At 41.7% G+C, this 26418-nt stretch overlaps 1 protein-coding gene across 1 annotated transcript in view; it reads left to right on the top strand.

Annotated features, from left to right (window-relative positions):
* Positions 1-1454: 1454 nt before the first annotated feature.
* Positions 1455-26418, top strand: part of GHRH (growth hormone releasing hormone) — an 82393-nt gene continuing 57429 nt past the window's right edge. The window contains exon 1 of the mRNA XM_078650495.1: positions 1455-1557. Within this exon, the coding sequence (XP_078506621.1) occupies positions 1478-1557 (80 nt within the window). The 5' untranslated portion in view covers positions 1455-1477. The remainder of the gene's footprint in view (positions 1558-26418) is intronic.

Genomic DNA, 26418 nt, shown 5'->3' with positions numbered 1-26418 from the left:
ACTCAACGCGGATAAGACTGAGATCTTATTTTTATACCAACCGGCTCCTCTTTCTTCGAAACTGTGGTGGCCTGATGAATTAGGCACTGCAGCCCTACCTAAGGACTCAATTAAGAATCTAGGCGTTAGATGGGACAAACATTTGTCCCTGTCTACGCAGGTCCAAACGGTTTCAGCAGCTTGCTTCGGTAAAATTAAAATCATCAGAAAATTCATTAATTATCTGCCCAATGCAACCCGTAAAACCATGGTACATGTGCTTATAACTTCCCATTTAGATTATGCAAATGGATTATATCTGGGTCTTTCACTTGGCTTGCTCTGCAGACTTCAGACTGTACAAAATTCTGCGGCACGCCTGATCTGCGGGGTCCCACTTTGTCCCCACATTTCTTCCTATTTAAGCCAACTTCACTGGTTGCCCATTGCTAAGCGAATAGAATTTAAGGCTTTGACCTTAGCTTTTTGGGCACGTAAAGGTAAAGGGCCGCTCTACTTAAGGAGGAGGCTCCGCCCTTATCATCAAGCCAGACTCTTACGGTCTAATAACAAACACCTTTTTGTCACCCCTCGGTTCTTAAAAGTTAAAATGGGATGCAAATCCTTTGAGGTGGGCGCCACTCAATGTTGGAATAATTTACCTCTTCACCTACGCGTGATTCAGTCAGATCTTGAGTTCCGCAAATCTCTTAAAACCTGGCTATTTAGCTGAATAGACTATTCCCGCTTTTCTCCTAACCTGCTCTCTGTCTGCTCCAGCGACCGGACACCCCGTTGGGGGTGGCTGCGCGCTTAATGCAATTATTTTATTATTATTATTATTAGTATTATTTAACCTTACAAATAAATGCCCGTTTATTTAAAAACAATCTGAATATTAGTGTGCAGCAAGCAAACAGCAGCTCCTGTAAAGATCAAGAGGGCCGCAAGCGTCTCCTCCTTGACCATCATCATTAATCAATTAATTACTTAAGGCTACCAAACCCACTAAGAGGTTCAGAGTGTACAACAATCATTAACATATCATAAGGACAATAGAATTTATACAAAGAAAAAGAAATGAGAAAAAAGAATAAAGGTGTTTTGGCCCATGAGAAAGATAATTCTGAAAGAAATATGCGTGTAATTATAGAAAAATACAAAATGTATTTAAATTTAAAAGGTTATATCAAGCTCAGATATGTTGTCGGTATAACAAAAGCATTACAAAACATATACAAAACCAGACAAGTGGCAAATACATAGAGGTTACATAGACAAAAGAGTTCTAAAACCATACAAGAACTCCTGTACACAAAACAATGTGTCCTCCTTAAGTTGTGGCCACAGTAGCGTCGACGGTGTTTCGACCGTTGTCATTAGTACATGGTCATCCTCAGGACAATACGTTAGCTTGCCCCAGAATGCTTTATCTAATTTGTATTTTTTGTTTTTTGTTTTGGTTCCCGGCGTTGACGGCAGACAGACTGAGCGAAGGATGCCAGGCAGGTGGCTTTGGCTGGGGCTTTTTCTTCTGGTGTCAAGCTCTCACTGTTCCCCGCTCTACCCAGCATTCAGGTGAGACCATCAATCCTTTCTCTACCACTCTCAACATATCTCTCTCATCAGGTACCTCCTGCCATTGGGAGGAGCAGGACCCTTTCCCTATACAAGTGTTAAAAGAAGGAAGTGGATTTATAGACCAACATATCATAAATGGTTTGTATTTCTTATAGAGATAAACTTCTAGAGAAGCCTGTAGAAGGGGGTGCTGTGAGTCCAAGTGGCAGTCACTATTGTTTATTGGTAAAAACTGTGTCTTACGTTGAACAGTAGGGATTGCCATGCCTAACTTGCAATAAATAAATTAGTGCAGTGGCTTAAAGTTTTTCTTAGAAATCGAAGGTCGGCATTGCTGAATGCCAAGGCTACCTAGTCTTCATTCCACCTCACGCTTTTTTCTTCTACCTCCCTACATTTCCTGTCTCTTTACCTCATTCTTGTAGGTTTTTTTTCACCTCAGCTTTCTGCTTTCCTATCTTTCTCTATCTCATGCACGCTCCTTTCTCTGCCATTTTCTCTCTTGACCTGGGTCAAAGTCTGATGATGAAATATAAGTTCCGGACCGGTCCCATCTGGCTGTTATCACCAGCATAAATTAAGCACTAGAGATTTGTGGCCAGTCTTTTAAAGCTGGCCATTTGTGGGGATGCTGGATCATTCATTCTCCACATTCACTATGGGAGGCAACAGGTATTAGATAGAGCAGTGGTACCCAATGAGCACTAAGCAAGGCATGAACTAAAGTCATCAAGAGTGACAGCAATACTCCCCACATCCACTTGAGTGACGTGCAGCAAGTAGAAACCTTGGTTCAAAAGCCTTCCACACAATGAAGGTGTCACAGATGCTGCTCCTTTGTCACCGGACAATGATAGACTGCACAGGGCATCACCTTATTCTGCCCAAATCGACCTTATTTGTAATTAGGGTTCCCAGTTTACCGTTTTTATTGATTTTTACAGATGAATACAGACAGAAAACTATTTATTTTCCTGACTGTGTTTTTGTTTTTTATTATGAAAAATACGAAAAATAGGCCTTCTTTGGGTGATTTTTTTCCACTGTCAATCATGAGAGCCAGGTCAGTAGCTGTCCAGATTGAGAGAGGTAGGGGAGATGAAAAAAGACAATAGATTTCCTAATTAAACTTACTTAAGTGCAGATCTTCAGTAATGTATCCATTCTACAAGGCAGATAACGCTATTGCACTGTATAACGCTCAAACCATTAGGACATTCAAATGCGAGCATACATTTATCAGTTGAATAAATGTTGAAAAATACCTATTACTGCTTCATTTAAACAGCAAACACAAGTAAACACAAAATAAAAAAATGGATGAATACACAAAAAATTAGCAAACCATAAATATGGATGGATACAAATGGAAATGTTGAAAAATAAGTACCATAAAACCGGGAACCCTATTTGTAATTAATGGTGGTAGTAGAATACAATCTGATTGAATTAAATTTATGACACTATTTCAACAAGATGTTTTCAAGAATGTCTTATAAACAAGATTTTGTAATATTTCTTCATTTTTGGTACGGCACATCCCGTGGTTAGCGCTGGTTTGAGTGCAGTCATAGCCAACTTCCTTTTTGGTAATGAAGGCAACTGCCTTGAGAAATTTCCCATAAAGGCAGTATGTTGATGTGCACTTTAGAGACACTCCCTTGATACTTCATATCCTTTCAATTTCACTAACCACATTAAAGGAATAACCCTTATGATTCCAGAATGTGTAGCTGAATATCTTTACCCTCCAGAATCCTTCTTTATAAAGAGCTAAAGAAGTCTTCTGTTGGTCACAGTTGCTTCTGGAATAAGCCCGCTTGTCTCCAGACTGATCATAGATCCTGTGACTTTGACATCAAAGTGTAAGTCTGCTGTAAACTTGAAGATGCAGGTACCTGTAATCCTGTAATGGACTGCTTGTTAGCTGTGATTCCAAACTCATATGTTAGTGAGGTGGAAGAAACCATAAAATGAGAACTGATGGTCACTGAGGTGGACTCGACAGCAGCAAAGTTCTCTAAATCCCACTGACTTTAGTTCAAGGTTCTACGTGCCTAGAATGATACAGGAAAAACTGCATGTTTGGACTGACTTCAATGTTTTCTACATGCACCACCTGAATGCACTCTCTGAAGATGACGGTCCAGTCTATCTGTTCATTTTAGAGTACCTCACCACTGGAAAATGAACCAACGGTGAGCAATCATAGGTAGCCAAAAGATTTACACCTTTTTCAAACAATCAAAGTAACTGCAAAGGCCAAGAATTTCACATCAACATGAGGTTAGAGAATCTGGCTGATTTAGGCTTAAGATCCCTGAAAAAACATGGTCCTCCTTTGAGCCATGGATCAAATGGGCGAATGGACTTGGAGTTCTACCTTCTACAGCAGTGAGGTCAAGACGGTGGCAGTAATCATGGACACAAAACTGCCTTTTATCTGGCAACCCATCCTCCCTTACTCTTGGGACCCTCACATATGTCCTGATATTCAGGCCTTCTTTCAGTCTATATGGAGAACGTTTAATCTTGTACTTCCCCCGCTAGCCTATTCAATGTCATCAAGTCGGGAACGTTCCTTTCCTCTTGCATTCCCCAATGGAGCTCGGTTACAAAAGCTAGGCTGCTTCTTCACCTCTGGCTATGAGAATGCCAGAAGTTGTTGTGGGGTCTAGATCAACAGACTGAAGTGGGGCCCTTCACAGGAAGAGGGGGGATGAGGTAGGGTAGAGACTGGCGTAACAACCAGAGCTGCCGCCTTTGTAATTGGTGACCAAGATTCGAGTCTCAGCACCGGCTCAACATCCTGTGATTCTGGGCAAATCACTATGGGGCTTATTTATGAGCCCCTGCGTCACTTTTGCACCACAGTTGCATCACTTTTTGTGAAGTAGCGGTGGCGTATAAAATGTGCCATGTTGCGCCCTATTTACAAAGTGATGCATCTAGGCTGATGCGTCACTTTGTAAACCCCTGTGCCACATTATACCTGTGCCAGGTACAATGTCTACAGTGTGGACTTTCCCCCGCAAAAAGCCTAGTAGAAATGACACATTCAAATCTATGAGATTTCAGTGCGCCACTTCTAGGACGCCATGGCGTCAATATCTTATGCCTGCCTCACAGCAGGCGTAAGATTCACGCAGTGCTCTAATCATAACTCCCCCTACATTGCTGGAGTTGCTGACACAACTCTAGCAATTTGTCGGTTTTGTGCCTACTGACGTATCTGTCATTCCTTGTGACATGATGAGTCATACAGTAAATATGACGTATTCATTATGTCAGAAGGAGGGCGCAGTGAAAACGGCTGCATCGCTGTTTTAACGCAGCGATGCAACAGTTTTCATATAGGGCCTAAAATTTCCCAGTGCCTAACGAAAATAATGGGTCTTATGAAAACTGTTGCATCGCTGCGTGAAAACAGCGATGCAACAGTTTTCACTGCACTCTCCTTGCAACATGATGGATGCGTCATATTTACTGTATGACGCATCATGTTGCAAGGAATGACAGATACGTCAGTATTACTGCCGTATCTGACGGCGCAAAACTGATGAATAGCTGGAGTTGGGTCGAAAGGCCTCATCACTGCAGTCCCTACTCATGATATGAGAGAGAGGAATTCATTGTTAGCATTCTCCCCTGAGGAGCCAGCAAGGTGGTTGGTAAGCCTTGGTAAGTGACTTAAGAGTTGCTTCCAGCACTCCACGGTTTCTTCTAAAACTCCTCTTCAGAAAATAATGGTCTACGCACCGGCTTCAAAGCTGAGACAATGGTTGAAAGGAAGCACTTGAGTTCACTCTGTGGTGAGGTCTTTGAAGATGTTAGTGCCAGAGGCCTCCTGGGGTCAGCTCCCTCTTTGATTACGCAGGTGACTCACAGTGTATCTGCCTCTGCCAGGCTCCATTTGCAGACCCTGGTTTCAAACACCCTTTTCTCACAGGTGTCTCATCCCTGTGATACAGGGAGTCAACAGAGGCCCAATTCCTAAGCTTGGCTACTTCTCTGCTTTCTTTTCTCCGGAAGGCTGATTTTGTGAGGACCTCTGACGAGGACATGAAGGACAACGTATGTGCAGTGCGGCATGGCCTGGAACAGGGCTCTCCAACCTTTTCTGTAATAAGAGCTACTTATTATTCTCAATGAAATTCCTTCAGAGCTTCTAACGTTATTAGAGATCTAACAGTAACCACATCAGATAAAGCAGCATAAGCAGCCATCATTTTCACGATTACCAGCAGTGATCACCTCAGTGCATCAGGCAGGGTTACTAGTAATAGTTTTAAAAATGATTTGTCAATGTAAAATGACTTTGTATGGGTACTAAATAACAGCCACAGCTGCAGTACCCCCTGCACCAAGTTAATGATATTAGTAATGCATCAATTTTTATTACTCAAATATCAGCTTTAACTATATATTGGAAATTCAACCATTGTTCTCCAAGCTTCAACTTAAGAGTTCTGAAATTATACACATTTCGTCTCAAATCAAAGCTTTCCAATTCTGGTATACATATATTTATTCAACTAAGAAAAAGCTTTTGATTTGGTTCAAAGTCTGCACACAGGAAAGATATGTAGAGACGGATCACTGACAGAATATCGAGGAGCATAATATCGAGCTGCCAGAATATCGATGAGAAAATATCGAGTGACAGAATATCGAATTCCTATCTACAAAGAGGTAAGTACAAAAATATTGAATCCTAAATATCGCTGTAAATAATATAGTTTGCTAAAATATCAACTTCTGTAAATCTCTTAAAAGTAATTTAATATTAATTAAATAATAAACATAATTAAGTAAATCATACTTAAAAATAATGTAAAAACATTAAAATTAATAAATCATAAATGTAATGTAAAACATTTAAACATGTATTTTTATTTTTTGTGACATATATTAACTTAATAATATTAAAAAATAATTAATATTTTTAATTATAAAATATAAAAACATAATTTAAAATATAATTATATATATATATATATATATATATATATATATATATGTATAAACCTATAATATTAAAATAAACAAATTAAATATGATAAGGTTAAAACATTAAAATAAATATTTCTTAAAAAAATATATTTTACACTACATTAAATATAACAATACTAAATACGTTGCATTGCATACAGGATAAAATTACTATTTCCACTCCAGCAAGTGGTACAGTAGGGAAAGCGTTGGATAGCGTAGGGGTAAAAATGACTATTCCCACTCCAGCGAGTGCAACAGTAGGGAAAGTGTTTGATAGCGGGTGGGTAAAAATTACTATTCCCACTCCAGTGAGTGCAACTGTAGGGAGACTGTTGGATAGCAGGAGGGTAAAAATTACTATTCCCACTCCAGTGAGTGCAACTGTAGGGAGACTGTTGGATAGCAGGTGGGTAAAAATTATTATTGGAAAGAGATAAGGCGAACCGCTGCACTCCAAAGTGAAATCAATGGTCTGTAGGTAACACAACGTTCGTGATTTTGTAGGTGCTCGGGGAGATCACCTTCTGGTTCAAAAAGGTGCAAAGAACAAATAGTATCAAGAAAGTCTTACTGGAGGTAAGAACTGACCCAGAGCACTCTTGGTGCACAAATAGTGCGTGACAAAGTAGTAACTATAGTAATGTGACAATCCTCCAATTGTTTTTAGAAGTTTTATTTAGTGGAGTACTTCAGATAAATCCAAAAGGTATCCTTGTGACATATTAACTTCATATGTTGTTTGGATTATGAAAATGAACAATTTCAAATTTGTAGCAATCCATTACATTATTCTTCTCAATTTGATTTAAAGCCCCAATGCATTTCGTGCTAAAAATAGCACTTCTTCAGGGGGAAATGTGTATCTACAAGAAAACAAATAAACAACACTGGATGTAGTTCATCGGAATACAGGAGCACAGAATATATTGATGTCAAAAACATATCATGCGTGGTCGAGTAACGCACCAAATCAAAGAGACCAAAGAGCAAAAACGAAAAACATTATACCCATGAATTGAAAATGTTTGAAAGCCATAATGGGTGAAACAAAGTGTAAAAAGACCATAAGTCCCAATCAGAAAAAAACGCAAATATAAATCCAATGATCGTGGGTAAGGTTTGGAAGAAATAGAAGTGACAAGGTCATCATGGTAATGAATCAAGAAAGAAAACACACCAAAGTGCTCGAAGACACAAGAAACCGGCATCATTAAGTCCAAAGAATGTGGAACATATAATGAAAATAGCTTACCCTTCACCAAGAAGAAATAGGGATATATCGAGTGAAAAACGATTCAGTATAACCGAGCCGCAACCCGGAAGACGCCGAGCATGCGCAAAGGCGCCCAGTAAAGAAAAGAATGAGTGTTCATAGGAACAGGACAGACGAGGTTCGAAGCAGACGTAAACAGAAAGAAAATAATGATAGCGGGTGAACATGGGAAAATAAAAATTAACAAGAAGTGTGAATGAATAAATTGAAAGAAAACCAAAAATCAGTGAGAAAATAGCAAAAAGGCAGAGAAATGGGAGAGTACACTCTGCTAAACAGGAACAGCCTAAAAATCAATAGTGGTAAACTGACGAAAAAATTCGTCATAATTAATCAAATCAAACATAAATCACAGATATGTCACAGGCATAGGAGAGATCAAGAGCAATACACATCAAAGATAAGCACTGGTCATAAGTGACAGCTGAGTTCAATTCTGTCATTTAATCCCTTCGGCTGTAGAGCTTGTAAAAGGTATATCCAGTAAAGTTCCCGCTGCAACAGGTGTTTGTTATTGTCTTTGTGAGGAAATTTGTTTACTACTTCTAAAACTAAAAAACGGATCTGACTGGGATTGTGGGATTGTGCAACAAAGTGTGCTGCTATACATGACTTCAAGTTCTTGGTGCGGATGTTGCTGCGGTGCTCAGTGAGTCTGGTTTTAATTTTTCGTTCCGTTTTTAGATTTGGGTAGGAGTAGTTCAATTGTTATGTGCCAAAAGGATCACATCAACTACTGAATCATATATCCAGGACAGTCAGAAAATGATTACCAAATTTCACCAACGGGGTTACCCGACACAACTTATGATAACTGCTGATCAGCGAGCTAGTTGTTTAAACAGAGAAGAACTACTCCTACCCAAATCTATTCACCAGAAAGATGAAAAACGCCTCGTCTTTGTCTCTAAATTTTCTGCACAATCTAAAAAACATCAAGGATGTAATTCGCAAACACTGGCCAATGCGACAATTGGAGAAAGACTTTAACAACATTTTTGATAAGCCGCCCATTTTTGCATATCAACGTTCTAAAAACTTACTATCTCTTCTAAAACAACCAACATCGACAACTTAGACTGTTTTCAAAGGAACCATCCCATGTCATAATTGTGGACATTGCAGCAGCATTATACCTGGAAACATTTTGTGTCATCCTACTAAAGGCACTCCTATCCACCTCCAAGTTAATGCAACTTGTGATTCTACAAACGTTGTATACATGCTAAAATGCCCGTGTGGCCTCCCTTATGTGGGAAAAACGGAACGAAAAATTAAAACCAGACTCACTGAGCACCGCAGCAACATCCGCACCAAGAACTTGAAGTCATGTATAGCAGCACACTTTGTTGCACAATCCCACAATCCCAGTCAGATCCGTTTTTTAGTTTTAGAAGTAGTAAACAAATTTCCTCACAAAGACAATAACAAACACCTGTTGCAGCGGGAACTGTACTGGATATACCTTTTACAAGCTCTACAACCGAAGGGATTAAATGACAGAATTGAACTCAGCTGTCACTTATGACCAGTGCTTATCTTTGATGTGTATTGCTCTTGATCTCTCCTATGCCTGTGACATATCTGTGATTTATGTTTGATTTGATTAATTATGACGAATTTTTTCGTCAGTTTACCACTATTGATTTTTAGGCTGTTCCTGTTTAGCAGAGTGTACTCTCCCATTTCTCTGCCTTTTTGCTATTTTCTCACAGATTTTTGGTTTTCTTTCAATTTATTCATTCACACTTCTTGTTAATTTTTATTTTCCCCTGATCACCCGCTATCATTATTTTCTTTCTGTTTACGTCTGCTTCTAACCTCATCAGTCCTGTTTCTATGAACACTCATTCTTTTCTTTACTGGGTGCCTTTGCGCATGCTCGGCGTCTTCCGGGTTGCGGCTCGGTTATACTGAATCGTTTTTCACTCGATATATCCCTATTTCTTCTTGGTGAAGGGTAAGCTATTTTCATTATATGTTCCACATTCTTTGGACCTAATGATGCCGGTTTCTTGTGTGTTGGAGCACTTTGGTGTGTTTTCTTTCCTGATTCATTACCATGATGACCTTGTCACTTCTATTTCTTCCAAACCTTACCCATGATCATTGGATTTATATTTGCGTTTTTTTCTGATTGGGACTTATGGTCTTTTTACACTTTGTTTCACCCATTATGGCTTTCAAACATTTTCAATTCATGGGTATAATGTTTTTCGTTTTTGCTCTTTGGTCTATTTGATTTGGTGCGTTACTCGACCACGCATGATATGTTTTTGACATCAATATATTCTGTGCTCCTGTATTCCGATGAACTACATCCAGTGTTGTTTATTTGTTTTCTTGTAGATACACATTTTCCCCTGAAGAAGTGCTATTTTTAGCACGAAATGCATTGGGGCTTTAAATCAAATTGAGAAGAATAATGTAATGGATTGCTACAAATTTTAAATTGTTCATTTTCATAATCCAAACAACATATGAAGTTAATATGTCACAAGGATACCTTTTGGATTTATCTGAAGTACTCCACTAAATAAAACTTCTAAAAACAATTGGAGGATTGTCACATTACTTCAGTTACTACTTTGTCACGCACTATTTGTGCACCAAGAGTGCTCTGGGTCAGTTCTTACCTCCAGTAAGACTTTCTTGATACTAAAAATTATTATTCCCACTCCAGTGAGTGCAACAGTACGGAAAGTGTTGGATAGTGGGAGGGTAAAAACTACTATTCCCACTCCAGCAAATGCAACAGTAGGGAAAGTGTTGGATAGCGGGTGGAAAAAGTTTAATATTCCCACTCCACCAAGTGTAACAGTAGTAAAAGTGTTGGATAGCATAGGGAAGTAATTTAGTATACCATCTCCTGCAATATAATTAACATTAATTAACAAGTACATTTTTTTTCAAAATTAATTTACCTCCCACCATTTTCCCCTATAAACGCCACCCGCAATATTGTAAAATATTAATAAATTAACATAATTAATTAACAATTAATTAATAAACTAAAACAATTAACAATACACACAGTTAAGATAACCTCTGCTCACTCCCTTGGTAGATTGGCATGAACAGTCAGGCTTATCTCAGAAGCATTTGTACATACACACACACATAGCACAGTGAAAACACTACAAAAGTAGTCCACAACAGTTTAGAAAACTAGCCAATATTTATCTGAAAAAAATAAGACCAAAATGACAATAATCGAACATACACAAGTCAAGATAAAACTTTTCAAAGATTACGCAAATTTAGTCCATATAAATCAATGGATGCGTTTCTTTTAGCACAAAGTACCATGGATGCGTCAAATAGAGGAATCAGGTGCAGGGGAGGTGAGGTGCTAGAAAAGCAAAGCAATGCTTCGGTTCTTTAATCCACAGGGGAGGTGATACATTGGTTCCGTACTGTCAAGGGAGGTGATGCGCCGGTTCCTTATTGGAAGGCGAGGTGATGTGAGGTGATGTGACTAGACAGGCAGCCTCAGTTCCTCACTGGGGTGCAACGCCGGTTAAGAGTCGCCATTGAGGGATGATTCGTCAAGCCTCAATGCGACGGCAGCGATGCAGGTGCTGCGTTAATTTCACAGCCGCAAAGCTGGTGCTGCGCTGATTCTTCAGAGGTAAAGCAGGGGCTACACCAAAGTCGGAGTGGGTGCCACAGATGTCGGTGGCAGGGTGCTCCGGAATCAAGCTGCTGCAATTCTTCAGCCGCAAAGCAAGTGCTGCATCGAGAAAACAGGCGCTGAAAGTCGATGCATGGATTTTATCACCAGGTTACACTTCCAAGGTCCCAAGAACTGGATTTGGCAGCACTTAGTAAGTCAGGGCTCTCAGCAGAAGAGCTCAGGCCATGGTAGGTGAAGTCTTTGATGGTCCAGAAACTTCTCAACAGGAGACAGGCGCACACAATCCCTTAGAGAACCTTGGATGCAGGATGCGGAGAGCAAAGTCCAGACCTTTCACTCCCAGGATAGAAGCAGTAAGCAACAGGCCAGCACAACAAAGCAACAGGCAGAGTGGCAGTCCCACCTACAGCATCCAGCTCTTCTTCCTAGAAGAATGTCCTCAGTCCAGATGTGTTTCGATTTTGGGGTGTTAGAGGTCTAATACGTATACCCCTTTCTGCCTTTGAAGTAGGCAAACTTCAAAGGAAAGTCTTTAAAGTGCACAAGATCCAGCCTCTCCCTGAACTGGCTCCAGTCACACTACAGGGGGGTGGAGACCGTTTTGTGTGAGGACAGGCACAGCCCTATTCAGATGTCAGTGACCACCACTCTAGCTCAGGAAGGCCCATCAGCCTGGTAGTGGCCCATCAGGGTATACAAGGCACACCTCAGCTCCCTTTGTACAACTGTATAGAGTGAATGCACAAGAGCTCAACTGTTAGACAACCAAGACATGCATTCTACAGACAGGCAGAGGCACAGAATCGTTAGGTTAGAAAATGCCCACTTTCTAAAAATGGCTTTTTCAAACATGCAATTTAAAAATCAACCGCACCAAAAGCTGTATTTTTAAATTGTGAGTTCAGTGACCCCAAACTCCAAATCTCTTTCTGCTCCCAATAGGAAATTACACTTAAAAGATATTTCAAGGCAATCCCCATGTTACCCTAAGAGAGAAATAGTCCTTGCAAATAGTGAACAAACGAAATTAGCAATATTTCACTATTACGACATGTAAAACACAACAACACATATCCTACCTTTAAAATACACTCCAACCTGCCCATGGGGGTGCGTTGGGCCTACCTTAGGGGTGACTTACATGTAGTAAAAGAGAAGGTTTGGGCCTGGCAAGTGGGTGCACTTGCCAAGTCGAAATGGCAGTTTAAAACTGCACACACAGACACTGCAGTGGCAGGTCTGAGACATGTTTGCAGGGCTACTGATGTGGGTGGCACAATCAGTACTTCAGGCCCACTAGTAGCATTTTATTTACAGGCCCTGGGCTCACCTGGTGCACTTTACTAAGGACTTACTAGTAAATTAAATATGCCAATCATGGATAAACCAATCACCAGTGCAATTTACACTGGGAGCACCTGCTCCTTAGCACTGGCCAGCATTGGTAAAGTGCCTAGAGTCCTAAAACCAGCACTCGCTGGAGGTGTAATGACGTGTTGCAATAAGAAAATATGACTACTTGTTTCACTGCATTACGCATCGCTGATAAGGCTGTCACTCTGTAACTGGGGCTGCTATGAACAGCTCTCTAAGCTGACAGGCCAATCAACCCTCCTTGCTCAGAATGAGTAAGATGCCTATTTGCACATCTTGTAATGAGATGATTGTCAGTGGGAAGCGTGTATGTGTGCGCTGGGAGTATGAGAAGACGCATTCTGTGCAGATGTTCAGAATGATTATTGAATCCCTGGGATAAACTGAATACCACATTTGTTTAGGTCTGGCTTGGTAGTGTAACTCTAAGAGACCTATGGATACATTTTCTTTACATATGCAGTGTCAACTTTGGTTCTGCTTTAGTGAGATTTGTTGATTGCTTAAAACAACTAGTCTGTTTCCTCTTTTGCCTATGCAATTGTGGGTGACAGTTTGGTAGGCTAGAGGAACAGCTTCATGCAATACTGGAGCCATTTCATCCCCCAGCCATGATTCAGTTATGAAGAGTATCTCAGGCTGCGTGTCTGTGAGTAGGTCAGAGATGTGGTACATGGACATCATGTAGGGGTCACGAGGGGTCGCAGCTGTGACCACCGTCTTGCCCCTGGCAACCCCTGGTACTCTTTTGCAGCCTCTGGCCGCAGAGTTGTCAAAATAAGTGGCAACCGCACAGAGGCTGCTCCACATTTCTTATTTTCTGGAAATTCTTTACTATACTAACAGTTAATAATATTGTATTATTCACTGTTAGTGTAATAAAAAATGGAAAACACTGGGATGGGACATTTTGTGGCAGCTAATCTTAACTCTGGAGATAATTCTTGGCATAATGGGCAACCATGGTTAAACACTGGGATTGGAAGATAAGAGGTAAGTCTTGGAACATAGGGCAATGGTGGAAAAATACTGGCATACTTGAGGAAATTCTTGGCATGTGGATACCAGTGATAGAATGCTGGTACTAGCACATTGGAGGTAATTCTTAGCATAAAGGTGTACAACCTGAAAAATGGGAGGGTGGCAACCATGACAAATGCAGGCCCTGACATACTGAAGTGATGTTGATGGAAAGGACACCAGGGGTATATGGACACCATAAATTGAGACATTCAGTCACTGCAATATTGTATGTCATTGTTGATATAAGTTGGGGCATCTGTGATACATGGAAGCACCCATGACAAAATGCTGGCCTGCAACAACTGAGGTTAATTTCGACATTGTTGCACGCAGAGCACATTTTGAACACAATATGGTCAACCCACGTGGGTACATCAGCATCTTCACAGTCTACGCCTTTTTTGGCCAGCGGCCAAATGGCTGGTTGTCTGCCAGAACTAATCAATTCAAAAAAATCCAGAGGGAGCAAAAGAAAAGGAATTGGATGGGTGAAATCTAAGGAGCAAACCCAAGATTTAATTATCAACATGTCATCAATACAATTAACCCAAGTTCAAAAACAGACATTGAACAAAGGCACATCCTTTGTACCTATATATCACACAAATGCTCTGGAAATCAACCTGTCCATATTCAAAGTTATGAGGAATCTTTGGTTGCAACATTTCTTTACGAATGTATTACCATCAACTGATTCGACAGATTTATCCAGTCCTAACCAGGAGACTCAATACAAGGAATTTAAACCCCAGAGTTCTTTTATGGCACCAACGTCACACAAATTGTTAGACACGTTCGAGACAATGATAAAGAATGATATTGCCAAATTGAAGTTACAACCTACAACCAAATCGAATTTGACTAAAAACGAGGCTCGCATCATTCACCAACTTGCCAATGATCCACGATTAATATTTCTAATGGCTGATAAGGTTGATGTATTAGTGGTCATGGATACTTCCTTTTATGAAAACAAAGTCTCTGAACATCTACAGGACTCTAACACTTACATCAAACTTGATCGGGATCCAACACCAGAAATTGTATCGCTATTGGATCAAATCTTAGACAAAGCACTTGACATGCAGTGGATTTCCACCAATACTTGAAGTTTTTTACAAGTTAAACATCCAAGGCGACCAAGACTATATATGTTGCTCAAAGTGCACAAAAATTTAGACAACTCTCCCTTCAGACCCATTGTGTCTGGGTGCGTTTCTGTCTTCGAACCTGTTGGCAAATATGTTGATCACTTTCTACATGCTTTTGTTCAGAACTGGAAGAGTTATATAAAAGACACAACTCATTTTCTTCAATTGTTAAATGAGGTTGACACTGAACACCATGAAGATTGACTTCTTTGTTCCATTGATGTTACAGCATTGTATAACTTAATAACTTTACAAGAGGCTTTAGATGCCTGCGAGTGGGCTGTGCTTCAATTGCCTGAGATAGGAGTGAACAAGATATTCATTTTGGAACTATTGCATATCTGTCTCCAACAAAGCGATTTGGATTGGAAAGCAATTTTTCTTGCAAATAAGTGGGACATCAATGGGCTTTTCTGAGGCACCGGCCCATGTGAATATCTTTATGGCCAAATCTGAACAAGACCACATTTTCTCCAATGCACAATGGCATCCAAATTAAATTTTCTATGGTAGATTCATAGATGGCATTTTCTTAATTTGGAATGACTCATCGGCCCAATTAAACAAAGAATTCAAGAGCTGAATCAGAAGAATTCACGCATCCAGTTTACCCATTCCATCAGCACTACCAGCCTACCGTTTCTGGATGTGTTAATAACCCATGGCCCTAACAGATTGGAAACCACTGTGTTAAAAAAAATTGACCAACTTGAACAATTTGTTACTATTTTTAAGCTGCCACCCACCTCCTATGTCACAGAATTTACCATTCTCTCAGATGTTGAGAACCAAGAGAATAGCATCTACTGAAGAAGCAATCTCTGTCGCCATGAACAGCCATTTTGTGAATTTTCAACAGAGGTGGTACCCAGTCTCTATTTTGTCCAAAGCAGTGGCAAGAGTCGCCAATATGCTAAAACAGGATTTACTTGAACTAAAACCAAGTCCTCTCACAATCAAATGGTCTTTGTTTCTAAATACTCTACAAAATCCGTGGCAAACTAGATAATTATCAAGTGAAGATGGGAGCTTTTGAGGACTGAACCAGATTTCCATGGAGTATTGCAAAGTCTTTTTACCATCTCATCTCTCAGATATGATGGGAGGTAATTGAATTTTGGGGACCTAGAAACACAACTAACATCCAACACAGATCTGAACACAATAAATGTGTTCAAAACCCCTATGAGTTGCTCCAGGAAGTTTTTATATCCTAAAGCCCCTGAAAACAACAAAACATGATCAAAGAAAACAAGCCCCTAGGATGAATGCAGAACTAAAAAATATAAAACACCAAATTGCAAAGCTTGAACGCTCCTAAAAGTAACAATATTCAAGAAAATCTTTGCCTACTCAAACATAACAGGGTGTACAAGTCAACTATCCAAAGCAGCTTTAAAAAGCTACTTTTCCAACAGAATTCACAATGTAAAATGTGCCATGAAGAATTTATTAAAATTCTCATTACATTTCATAAACCTAAATGCACAGAAGGAACTCATCGCATTTTGCAAGAATTTTCTAACAAACTGACAAATCATTACACAAACAAAGGAGGAATGTTGGATTCCGATTTAAAGCAAACATAAACCCCCAGCATTGACCTATTTCCAACAATCACCCACAATGGTAGGTTAACACAGCCTCTGCAATCCTTGAAACATGGATCTTATTAAAACAAGCAGGAGAGCTGGCTGTCCCTCTGAGCCTTGTCCACTACAAATCTTCAAGAACATACCTTTAACAATCCTTATCAGGTCACCTCATTCCCTCCCTCAAGTAGAGACTTACTCGACTATTGGCATGCTTGGAAGCTTGGGAGAAGAATGGAAGTAACCACCTAACAGGAAGTTCAAATCGTAAACACAGCATTGGTTGGAGGTGCGGTCTCTCAGCAACTTCATTTGCTTTAGAGGAAAGAACCTTTTTTTTAAAAAACTATCATTCTAGGAAAACGTATTTTAAAGGGCTTGAAAGGTACATGAAAACCTCAGCTATGAAAAGAACTTCCATTTTTATGGCTCATTAACCGCATGCGTGCGGCCGCGATTTTCGCGCTGTGCGGCTTTTTTGAAAAGACGCGTTACATGACGAGCTGAGCTCGTCATGAGCATGCGAGCGGCGCAACTCATGACGAGCTCAGCTCGTCATGAGCATGGAAGGGGTTAATGATCCCCTCCTATATTATGAGATGCTTGAATAGATATTTTTGAAAAGTATATATTAGCTCTTGATGGACACAATTTTAGAGCAGAAAGGAAAAAAGCATTGCTCTTGAGAGTTTTGAGAAAGGAGGGACGGACACATGCTTTTAAATTTCTGCCAGTTGTACTAGATGCTGAGGATCAACCCATACGAGATGTGTATAAAGAAGCAAAGTTAAGCTTGGAGCGCAGGTTCACCAAAGAGACTAATATAACAATGACAAGATACAAGTTCTACACACACACCATCAAAAGTCAGAGGGATCTATTGAGGTTTTTATTACAAGGTTAAAAGAGTTGACCACAAAACGACAATTTTGTCAAATGACCGAAAACTTTAGCTGAGATCAATCAATTGTTCAATGTAGAAGTAAAAAAAATTAAAGAACAGTTGTGGGCAGCAACAGATCCCTCATTGAAAGATGCTATTCAAATTGCAAAAAAGTAGAGGAATCAAAGTTTTGCATGCGTGAAATGAGCAAGAGAAACATGACAGAAGTGGGAGAGGGAGTGCCCACAGTACACCATGATGAGTGGGATCAAGAGAGTGTGGGTGCATTGAACAACAATAGCAAGAATGAGAAGAAATTTCTGAAAAAATTGTCATACCTAAACAACCTCCCAAAAGTTGCGATAGGTGTGGCAGTGATTTTCATTTACGAGATTCCAAGTCCTGCTTTGCGACAAACTAACAGTGTAGGAGGTGTACACATAGAAGACACTTTGCACGCATATGCAAAGAGAGATTTAGGTCAAGGGTAAAAGTGACAGAGATTGGAAAGTTCTCTCAAGTTCAAGAGGAGCAAGAGGATGGCATTCTTGATGTGGAGCATGATGGGAATGATTGCAAGGGAAGAAGAACTCGACCCAAAGCTTTATTTGAAATCATGGTTAGAGAAGTGGAACTTATGGTAGATTCAAGTTCCATGTTCACAATTATCCCCAAGGCAATCTTTCAGAAAAATGGCCTAATGTAGAGCTGTCTCCTAAGGATATAAATCCAATGGGTTATCAGAGAGAGAAGATCGATATTATGGGTAATTTGTCTACCCCCATAAAGTTTATATCAAGAGAAGTAATGGCTGAAGATGGACCACAAATTTTAGGTTGTATTCACCAACATGATTTACATATTGTTATAAATCACTGGGCACCCAACCAAGCGATGGTGGTCGGGGAGGTCAGCATAGATATAATAGATGCATTCAAAGATGAGTTTGGCCAGTTACCTGATTACGTGATTGAGATTTTACTTAAAAAAGGACCATACCTGTGAAACACAAAGTGAGGAGGGTACCGGTAGTAATAAGGAGTGAAGTAAAAAAAATGCTGGAAGACATGCTCAAAGGAGGTATAATTGAGCCAGTAGACGCCATAAGTTGGGTGTCACCTTTGGTTATAGCTGAAAAGGCAGATGATCGTTTGCACTTTTGTGTGGACTTGGGGCTTGTGCATCATGAAATAGTAAGAGACATTTTCCCATTGCCAAACATAAATGAGATGATTCTGTTGTTAAATGGGGGATTTGTTTCTCGAAATTGGACCTTAAGCATCCCTATTCGACAGTGGCGTAGTGAACCCCCACTTTTACAGCTTAAGCAGGGGTGTTAACACATAAATATGTATGAGCCTTGTCTGTCTACACCTTTCTAGACAGAAACTCTCAAAAACACAATGTAAAGGAAACTGAAACAGAGGTCCAGGATCCAAATTCAATCAGAAAACAAGCATTTACAATGCAACGGTCTCGCCTTTGCAAAAGTTAGAGCTATTGGCATTGTACATGACCACATTTTTATTTATATGTTGGTTTTGAAAACAGATAAATAAATAGCATTGTCATTTACAATGCCAATAGCTTAATCTCTCGCAAATGCGAGACCTTATTGTATTTGCAATGCAATAGGTCGCGTATTTACGCAAGTTTGAGCTATTGACATTGCAAATAACAATGCGTTTTATTTATGTTTCAAAAACCAAAACATAAATAAAATGTTCTATCTATCTATCTATCTATCTATCTATTCTCCAAGGGGACAATGGCACATACTCATGGTCGGTGAGTATAGGGCTAATTTATTTAAATCAGGTCTCCCACAACCCCGCAAAGATAGAGAGACACGTTTCGCCTGCACAGCAGGCTTTATCAATCTCATTTGGCGCCATGACATCCAAACTATATATAGCCCTTCCATCTAGTGCAGGCACTACTAGGCCTAGAGAACAGACTACATGGGTTAAACCAAGATGAAAGAAATCTTCAATACATCTTAAAAAGGTGTGTATATGTGTGTGTGTGTATGTATGTGTGTGTGTGTGTATATAATATAATATATATATATATATTGCATATGTGTGCGCATAGAGGTAGTGAGAGGTTGATTAGTAGAGAGTGAGTAGTAGAGAGTAGAGTATTAGAGTAGTACAAAGTGAGTAGAGAGTGAGTAGTAGAGTTAGTAGAAAAGTAGAGGGTGAGTAGTAGATAGTACAGAGTAGTAGAGTGAGCAGAGAGTGAGTAGTAAAGAGAATTAGAGTAGTAGAGAGTAGTAGAAGGTGAGTAGTTGAGGGTGAGTAGTAGAGAGTGTAGTAGAGTAGTAGCGATTAGCAAGTGGATAGACAGATGAGTAAAAGCGTGGATGAATGTGTGAAAGAGTAAATGGATGGATGAGTGAAAGTAAATGGATGACTGGGTGACTGAGCGGAAGGATGAGTGAAAGGATGGATGGATGGGTGAGTGAGTGCAAGGGGTATGGATAGATGAGTGGAGTAGTGGATAGATAGATGGATGGCGTGAATGAATTGATGGATGGATGACTAAAAGGAAGGATGGCTCACTGAGTGAAATGGCGGACTTTCATTGTGATCGTTTCTGGAAGGTTGGGGTGCATCTTGGTAAATGTTAAAAACTGACCTCGAATCGCCTTAAGCTTTTACCGTGCCGTGCCTCCTCAACTGAAATAAACACGTCTCCAACATATAAAGCGCTCAGTTCCCAGTACCTTTTTACAATCCACTCCGCTGTCTTTGCCGTCTCTTTCAGGTTTTGAAAGCCTGGGTAGTTTCATATTTCTAAGTGAGGCATAAAGGGGAGTCCCTGAACTACATGCATAGAGAAGCACTCAAAGATCCGAGACATCAGTGCTATTAAATAAGGCGTTCCCGGCCACCCTCTCGTGCATCGTGCCCAGATCATTTAAGGGATAATATCCTGCCAGGAGTTTCCTCGGAGGGCTCATGTGGAAAGGGGCAAGGGGGTACACTGTGTTTAGGCAGCCTGGGGAGGAGGCAGCAAGGAGTTACATTGTTAAGTCAGGGGGAGCGCTGGGAGGGCTGCATTTCTGCTGTTTTGGCCACGGGAGGTTCATGGTCAGGATGGAGGAAACGGATTGGGGGTTGGGACGGAGGTGCACCAGGGGGTGCAGTGGGGGAGGGGAGGTAAGTTGGACTGCTGGGGAGGAATAGCGAGGGGTCTGGTGGCAGGACGGATGGAGGGGCGAGGCCGTAGCCAGAGGGGACAATTGCGGCTGGGGGGGGATGGGGGGGGGAGGGGAGTAGTCATAATACCAATGCCTTTCAACTTTCAGAGGCCAGTTGGGTAGTGTCTGCGGGTGCTCAGGAGACATGGCAGGCGCTGTCTGTGAGGGGTGAAGGGGTTCAGGCAAGGGAGGTTGCAGGGAGGGCCGAGGGTGATGGGTGCTGAGCAGATTGTCACCTTCAGAGGTGAAGACCGGTGGTGGTGGTAGAAAACCGGCCAAGTATCAAGCCCACGTTTAGCACATCTCGACCACAGAAAGGGTCGACTTACCTGTAAATGTTTTCAGGAACGTGATGACGACCACTCCCACTTATCTTCCAATCAGCACGCGAGGCTTTGGGGGAGACCACCCAGGCAACCAACGCGGTAGAGGCTTCAGACACGGCTTGGTGAGCAGGCCTGCACCGGCTCCAGCGTGGAGGCAGTGCTGCCAGTGCACAGTCCAGGGGGAGGCGAGAGATGGAGGGCAGGCGATATCGCCACTAACTCAGTGTACACCCATGTGCATTCTGCTTGCAGTGAAGAGCCCACTCTCAGAAGCACTGCAAAAAGTGAATGCACTGTGTAGGCAGCTAGGACCCACTGGATGCTGCACTGCTTGGCTGCTCACCAAGGCCACACCACAAAGATGGAATGCTTGGCTGCATTGTAAAGAGCCACTACCGGCACTGCACACCTGGATTCCTGGAAACTGCGCCCCCTGTTTGCGTGTCCCTGCCCCGCGTGATTCTCTGATTGCATAACACCTACAACCCTGGGCCTGCAGCGCACACCTGGATTCTCGGCTGCACTGATGGATCCATTGACTAGGCTGGGCTCCCAGGCGAGAGCACTGCACAGACGGATCTTTTAGTTTTTAAGGCATGGATTATATGCGATCAGCCAGTGATTGCGGAATATTAAATTAAAGTTAGATAAGTCCGCATTGAAGGAGCAAGACCCCGATCCGGAATTTATTTCCCATTTTCTCTTAACAGCATCACCGCGCGCTTCTCTTTGCAATGACAATGGGCCAATTCAGGCATTTTGGACGTATTTTCCATATGCTTTAACTGGAGGCTGTTAGACAAAGAGGAAACGGAGACGGTCTCTTATCTCCAGAGGTATCTATTTTACTTATTTTGCATTTAGGTTTTATACCCCAGATAACAGCGTGACCCCCTCATTGCTAACCACTCTATGTTTGCGTTCGCACTGTTTATGAGGAGATGCCATATTGCTTATTGCACGATTTGCCTGTGTTGCTCATTGTAAACCTTTCCGTTATCTTGTGGGGAAGGATAGGTGAGTGACGATTGTTTTTCTGCTTTTGTCGCAATCAAATGCCAGTTTAATTGTGAAATTGTGCGCTGTGGTGGTTGTTTGAGATTTCTCTTTTGTGGTGGATTTTACTAGCACCGAGGTGTGCTGTTGTTTTACTGGGACCGCTGGGCACGGTATTCCCACCCTGTGTGTGGTTTACGGGGAAGTTTACACTAGTTGTGCGCTTGGCTCCTTGTTTTGTCGGGCTGCCAGGCTTTGCTGTGCGAATTTCGCAGGTTATTTACTGTTGAACCGCAGTTCGCCATCTGCTTTGGTGTTGGCAATCCGCGGTGTTGTGCTTAGTTGCTGTAACACACACGGCTATTGATTAGGGGGGCTGGAGCTGGTATCGATTGCCTTTTGGGGTGGAACTTGTATTGATCTGCGCGGGGTGAGGCGGCGCGGCGGTCCGTGTGGTCACTTTTCTGCTGCCGATCGCCGGACCTGCGGTGTGGATTTATATGCTGGAACTTCGCGCTTGTCTGGGGTGCAAAGGGCGGCTCTTCCCGGCTCCTTGGAAGCCCCGGGACACTGGCTGTCCGGGCAGCGGGCTGGGCTTGTCTCCAAGGGCCGCGCAAAGTGACTTTTGTTGATCAACACTGGGGAGGGGAGCGAGGTCAAGAGACTGCCAGGGAGAGCTGACCTCTCCCAACCCAGAGGGCTCCCTCACTGGAACGACTGCCTGCCTGCCCTTCACTTTCCCTGCCTCTTCGTCACAGCAACCCTTGTCTGTAGACCCAGGATCTGTTACTGCACCAAGGACCGCGGGGGATCTGCGGACAGCTGGCAGCGATGGAGGGCATGTAGTAAACAAGCACAACGAACGCAGGGGGGGCGGGCAGCACAACCAAACTAGGGAGAAGGGACAGCAAGCACAACGAACGGGGGGGGGCGGGCAGCACAACCAAACTAGGGAGAAGGGACAGAAAGCACAACGAACGGGGGGGGGCGGGCAGCACAACCAAACGAGGGAGAAGGGACAGCAAGCACAACGAACGGGGGGAAAGAGGGGCGGGCAGCACAACCAAATGAGGGATAAGGGACAGCAAGCACTCACCTGAGGACGACTTCTTCTGCGGCGGTCGGGGGAAATGGCAAAACAAAAGCGCCGCAAAAAAAATAAAAAAATAAACGCCCACCTCCGGATGATGAAAAAAGGCGCGGGGCTTAAAAAAAGCAAGAAACACCCACGAATCTGCTCAAACCCTGAGTGACACACATCTCTTCCAATGGCTAGCCTCCATTTACGAAGCTAGCCAATGGAAGAGAGAGGCGGGTTAAAGCCCCACTGTAGAAGTCATAAAATCTTCGGCTCCGCCCACTGCTTCGCAGTGCGACGGTAGCCTCGACCTAAAAAGAGTTCCAAAAGGTGAAATGATGAGGGAAAGAGAGGAAAAGCTTTAATAGAATCAGCAGGTGTAGTGCTGTATTTTACAATTTAAATGCCAGATGGGAGGCGTTTTTCCCGTGCATTAGGGCCCACAATTCACTGGCTATGCTACTCAGACTGTGACAGAGAGAGGGCTGGAAGGAAGAGTGAAATGAATGGGATATAAAAAAAGCAACTAACAAGAAGGAAAGAAGGAAGGAGAATATGCATGAGCATGAATACACATGAAAAGATACATGCAAGGAGGAAAGGACTAATAGTTTGAAGTTGGAAACAATATTTCCTTGTGTGGGTGAAAGAATGACTGGGTTTACGAAAGGCTGGATCAATGGGTGGATGGACAAATGGAAGCTGGATGGATAGGTGGATTGATTAAAAAGAGGGTGAAATGATGGATGGATGAAAACGAATGGATGTATGGAAGGTATGAAGGATGAATGACTGGAAGTGGGAGTGGAAGGACAGAATGATTGATGGTAAATGAAGGATGGAATGGTGAAAGGATGGTTGGATGGATTGATGGATGGGAGCATGAAAGTCAAGAAAGGCTGTGTGTTAGGGAATGTGCACATGTAAATTAATGTGTGGTGGTGCCATGATAATAATTCAAAAGGCATACATGCTTTATATGTTTCTGTACCAGAGTAGGTGGAAGTGTAGTCCTTGTCTGTTTTATGGAATGGTTTCCTAGATGTAACAGCCTTTCATACGTGGCGAACTTCGTCCTATTGAATAAACTGTATTGGTATGCCATGGTTATTACTAGAAAGAGGGCTAAAACAGGCATAATGACACCTCTGTGACTCAGTGTAGCATGCATGTGCATGCACGGAGGCTATAATGTGATTTGGCTTGACAGGCAGTCACCAGGGAGTGCAGTGAGCAGTTCTCGATATTTTTATACATCTCTTCGTGCATGTTGTGGTTTTGCGCAATAAGAAATAAATAAAATGTGCAAGGTGCAGTTTACTCACGATGCATCAGTGTTGAGAAAAAGCTGCTTTTATTATGCTGTAATGTTGTATGTTTTGAATATATTTTTTGCAATGTGATGTCTATGTAAAGTTGTCTCCAGAGCGTATTATTTGTTTGTCACACAGTATAGCACGCACTAAAGGTGGTGTCTGAAGTAAAGATACTCATCGAAGTGAAAAGCATTTCCAAACATGCCATGTCTTTTTTCGTGTAAGGTGGTGATGAAGACCTGATTCGCACAAAATATACATGTGTGAGCTGAGTGGACATAGGTTTAAGAAAGAATAAGAAGCCGCCATTGTCTTTTACAGATATGGACTCATTGATGTAATCTGTGACAAGTTGCAAGCGAATCTATGGTGTACATACATTTTCAACGCATTATTTTGATGCTCACCCCTTATTACCTGAACTGGATCACTCCCCATCATGATAGACACCTACTGATTTGAGCCACTCATGAGCCCTGAGGAATAGTTACAATGATGCCAAAAATCCTCGAGGGGTGGAAACAAATTACCTCATCAAGACAAAAACTCTTTTGAAGGCCCTGAAAGGACCTGTGATCCTGACAACATTCTGAGAACATTATCTTACTTTTACTGTGAAGTGTCAAAGATGAAGCGGACTACTGAGCAATCTTCATGACAGGCAAAATGGCTTTGAAAGTTTGGCATTGGCTGTGAATCAGCCAGTGCCATGACATGCGGCTTACCGTTTAATATCCGTGGCAGACTATTTGTCAATCTTTAAATTTTCTTCAGGGCAGAGATTTTTGTTGGTGTAAAACCACATCTCTCGGGTTCTTTCCTTTTGAAACAAAAGGAAAAGGCACATAAAAATGTTACCAAGCTCAGACTGACACGTTGAGGTACTCTACAGAGGCCATAGTTCAGAGCAAATATTTTCAAATATATGAATTGTGGTATGATGTAACAAGTTAAAGGAGATAGTTTGTTGGCATCTTGATCTTGTAGGTAATAAAGGTAGTTTAAACTATGTTCAGAACAGTGTGAAGAGAAAAGAAATCATTTGCACTTTGTAGCAGTACAGGCTGCTGGGTGTTTGATTACCCATGACTGTGTTATAGTTGGATTTGACTCAAATACTGGTTGTTGATTCGGTACTTTGCACTGTATTAGATTAGATTCACTGCATTGGTCAGTGCCGGCAATCCACAGCTTACGAGGGGATCTGAGGGGACTGGTAATAAACAAGTGAGGTCGGTACTAAAAGGAGCAATAGGGCACTGCAACATGGATATAGTACAACAGCAGGAGGGACTGAGAATTTGCCGTAATCCCCTTACATTTCAGGAACGGGAAATTGATACAAGCTGGATCTCGAGAACCATAAATAATAAAAAGGATTGACGAGATCTCTGCTCCTATCAGAGGGCCAACGTAAATTGGTTAGTACGGCTTTGCTCCTGGAATATAAATGGGCTCCTTAATAAAATAGCAGACCTGGAATTTGTTACCTATGTCAGGGCCTTCGGTATAATAGCTCTGCAAGAAACCTGGGCATTGGAGCTGCCACATCTTCAAGGTTTTCTACGGTTCTACAAAGGAGCAACGAAGAAGGCAAAATTTGGTCACCTGCAGGGAGGTTTAGTCATATATAATGCAAATACAATCACTCATACTGCCCGCACTTGTGGTCCTAAAACTCAATCATCATTAGCTGTAACCGTATCCTTTTCATAAAAAATAAACACAAGGAACAGCAACATCACGATAATAAACGTGTACATCCAACCAAAAAATAAAACTAAACTAACTAAGGAAATGTGCAGTTTTGTGGAAACTTGCATAAGAGAAGGCCCTAATGCTGACCTCATCCTCACCGGGGACTTAAACTATAATTTAATGGGTTCCTCCATGGATGAAGAAATACTCCAGCAAAATACAATTTGGAGCATCCCGCCACAAGGAGAAGTACACCTGGGCAAACAAACAAAGTCAGGGCAATCAATTTTGGAGGAGCTGGAACATCTAAA

The sequence above is a fragment of the Lissotriton helveticus genome, chromosome 7 (assembly GCF_964261635.1).
Source record: "Lissotriton helveticus chromosome 7, aLisHel1.1, whole genome shotgun sequence".
NCBI classification, from domain to species: Eukaryota; Metazoa; Chordata; class Amphibia; order Caudata; family Salamandridae; genus Lissotriton; species Lissotriton helveticus.
Note: the sequence above shows the minus strand (reverse complement) of the source record. Positions and strands in the feature narration are given on the sequence as shown.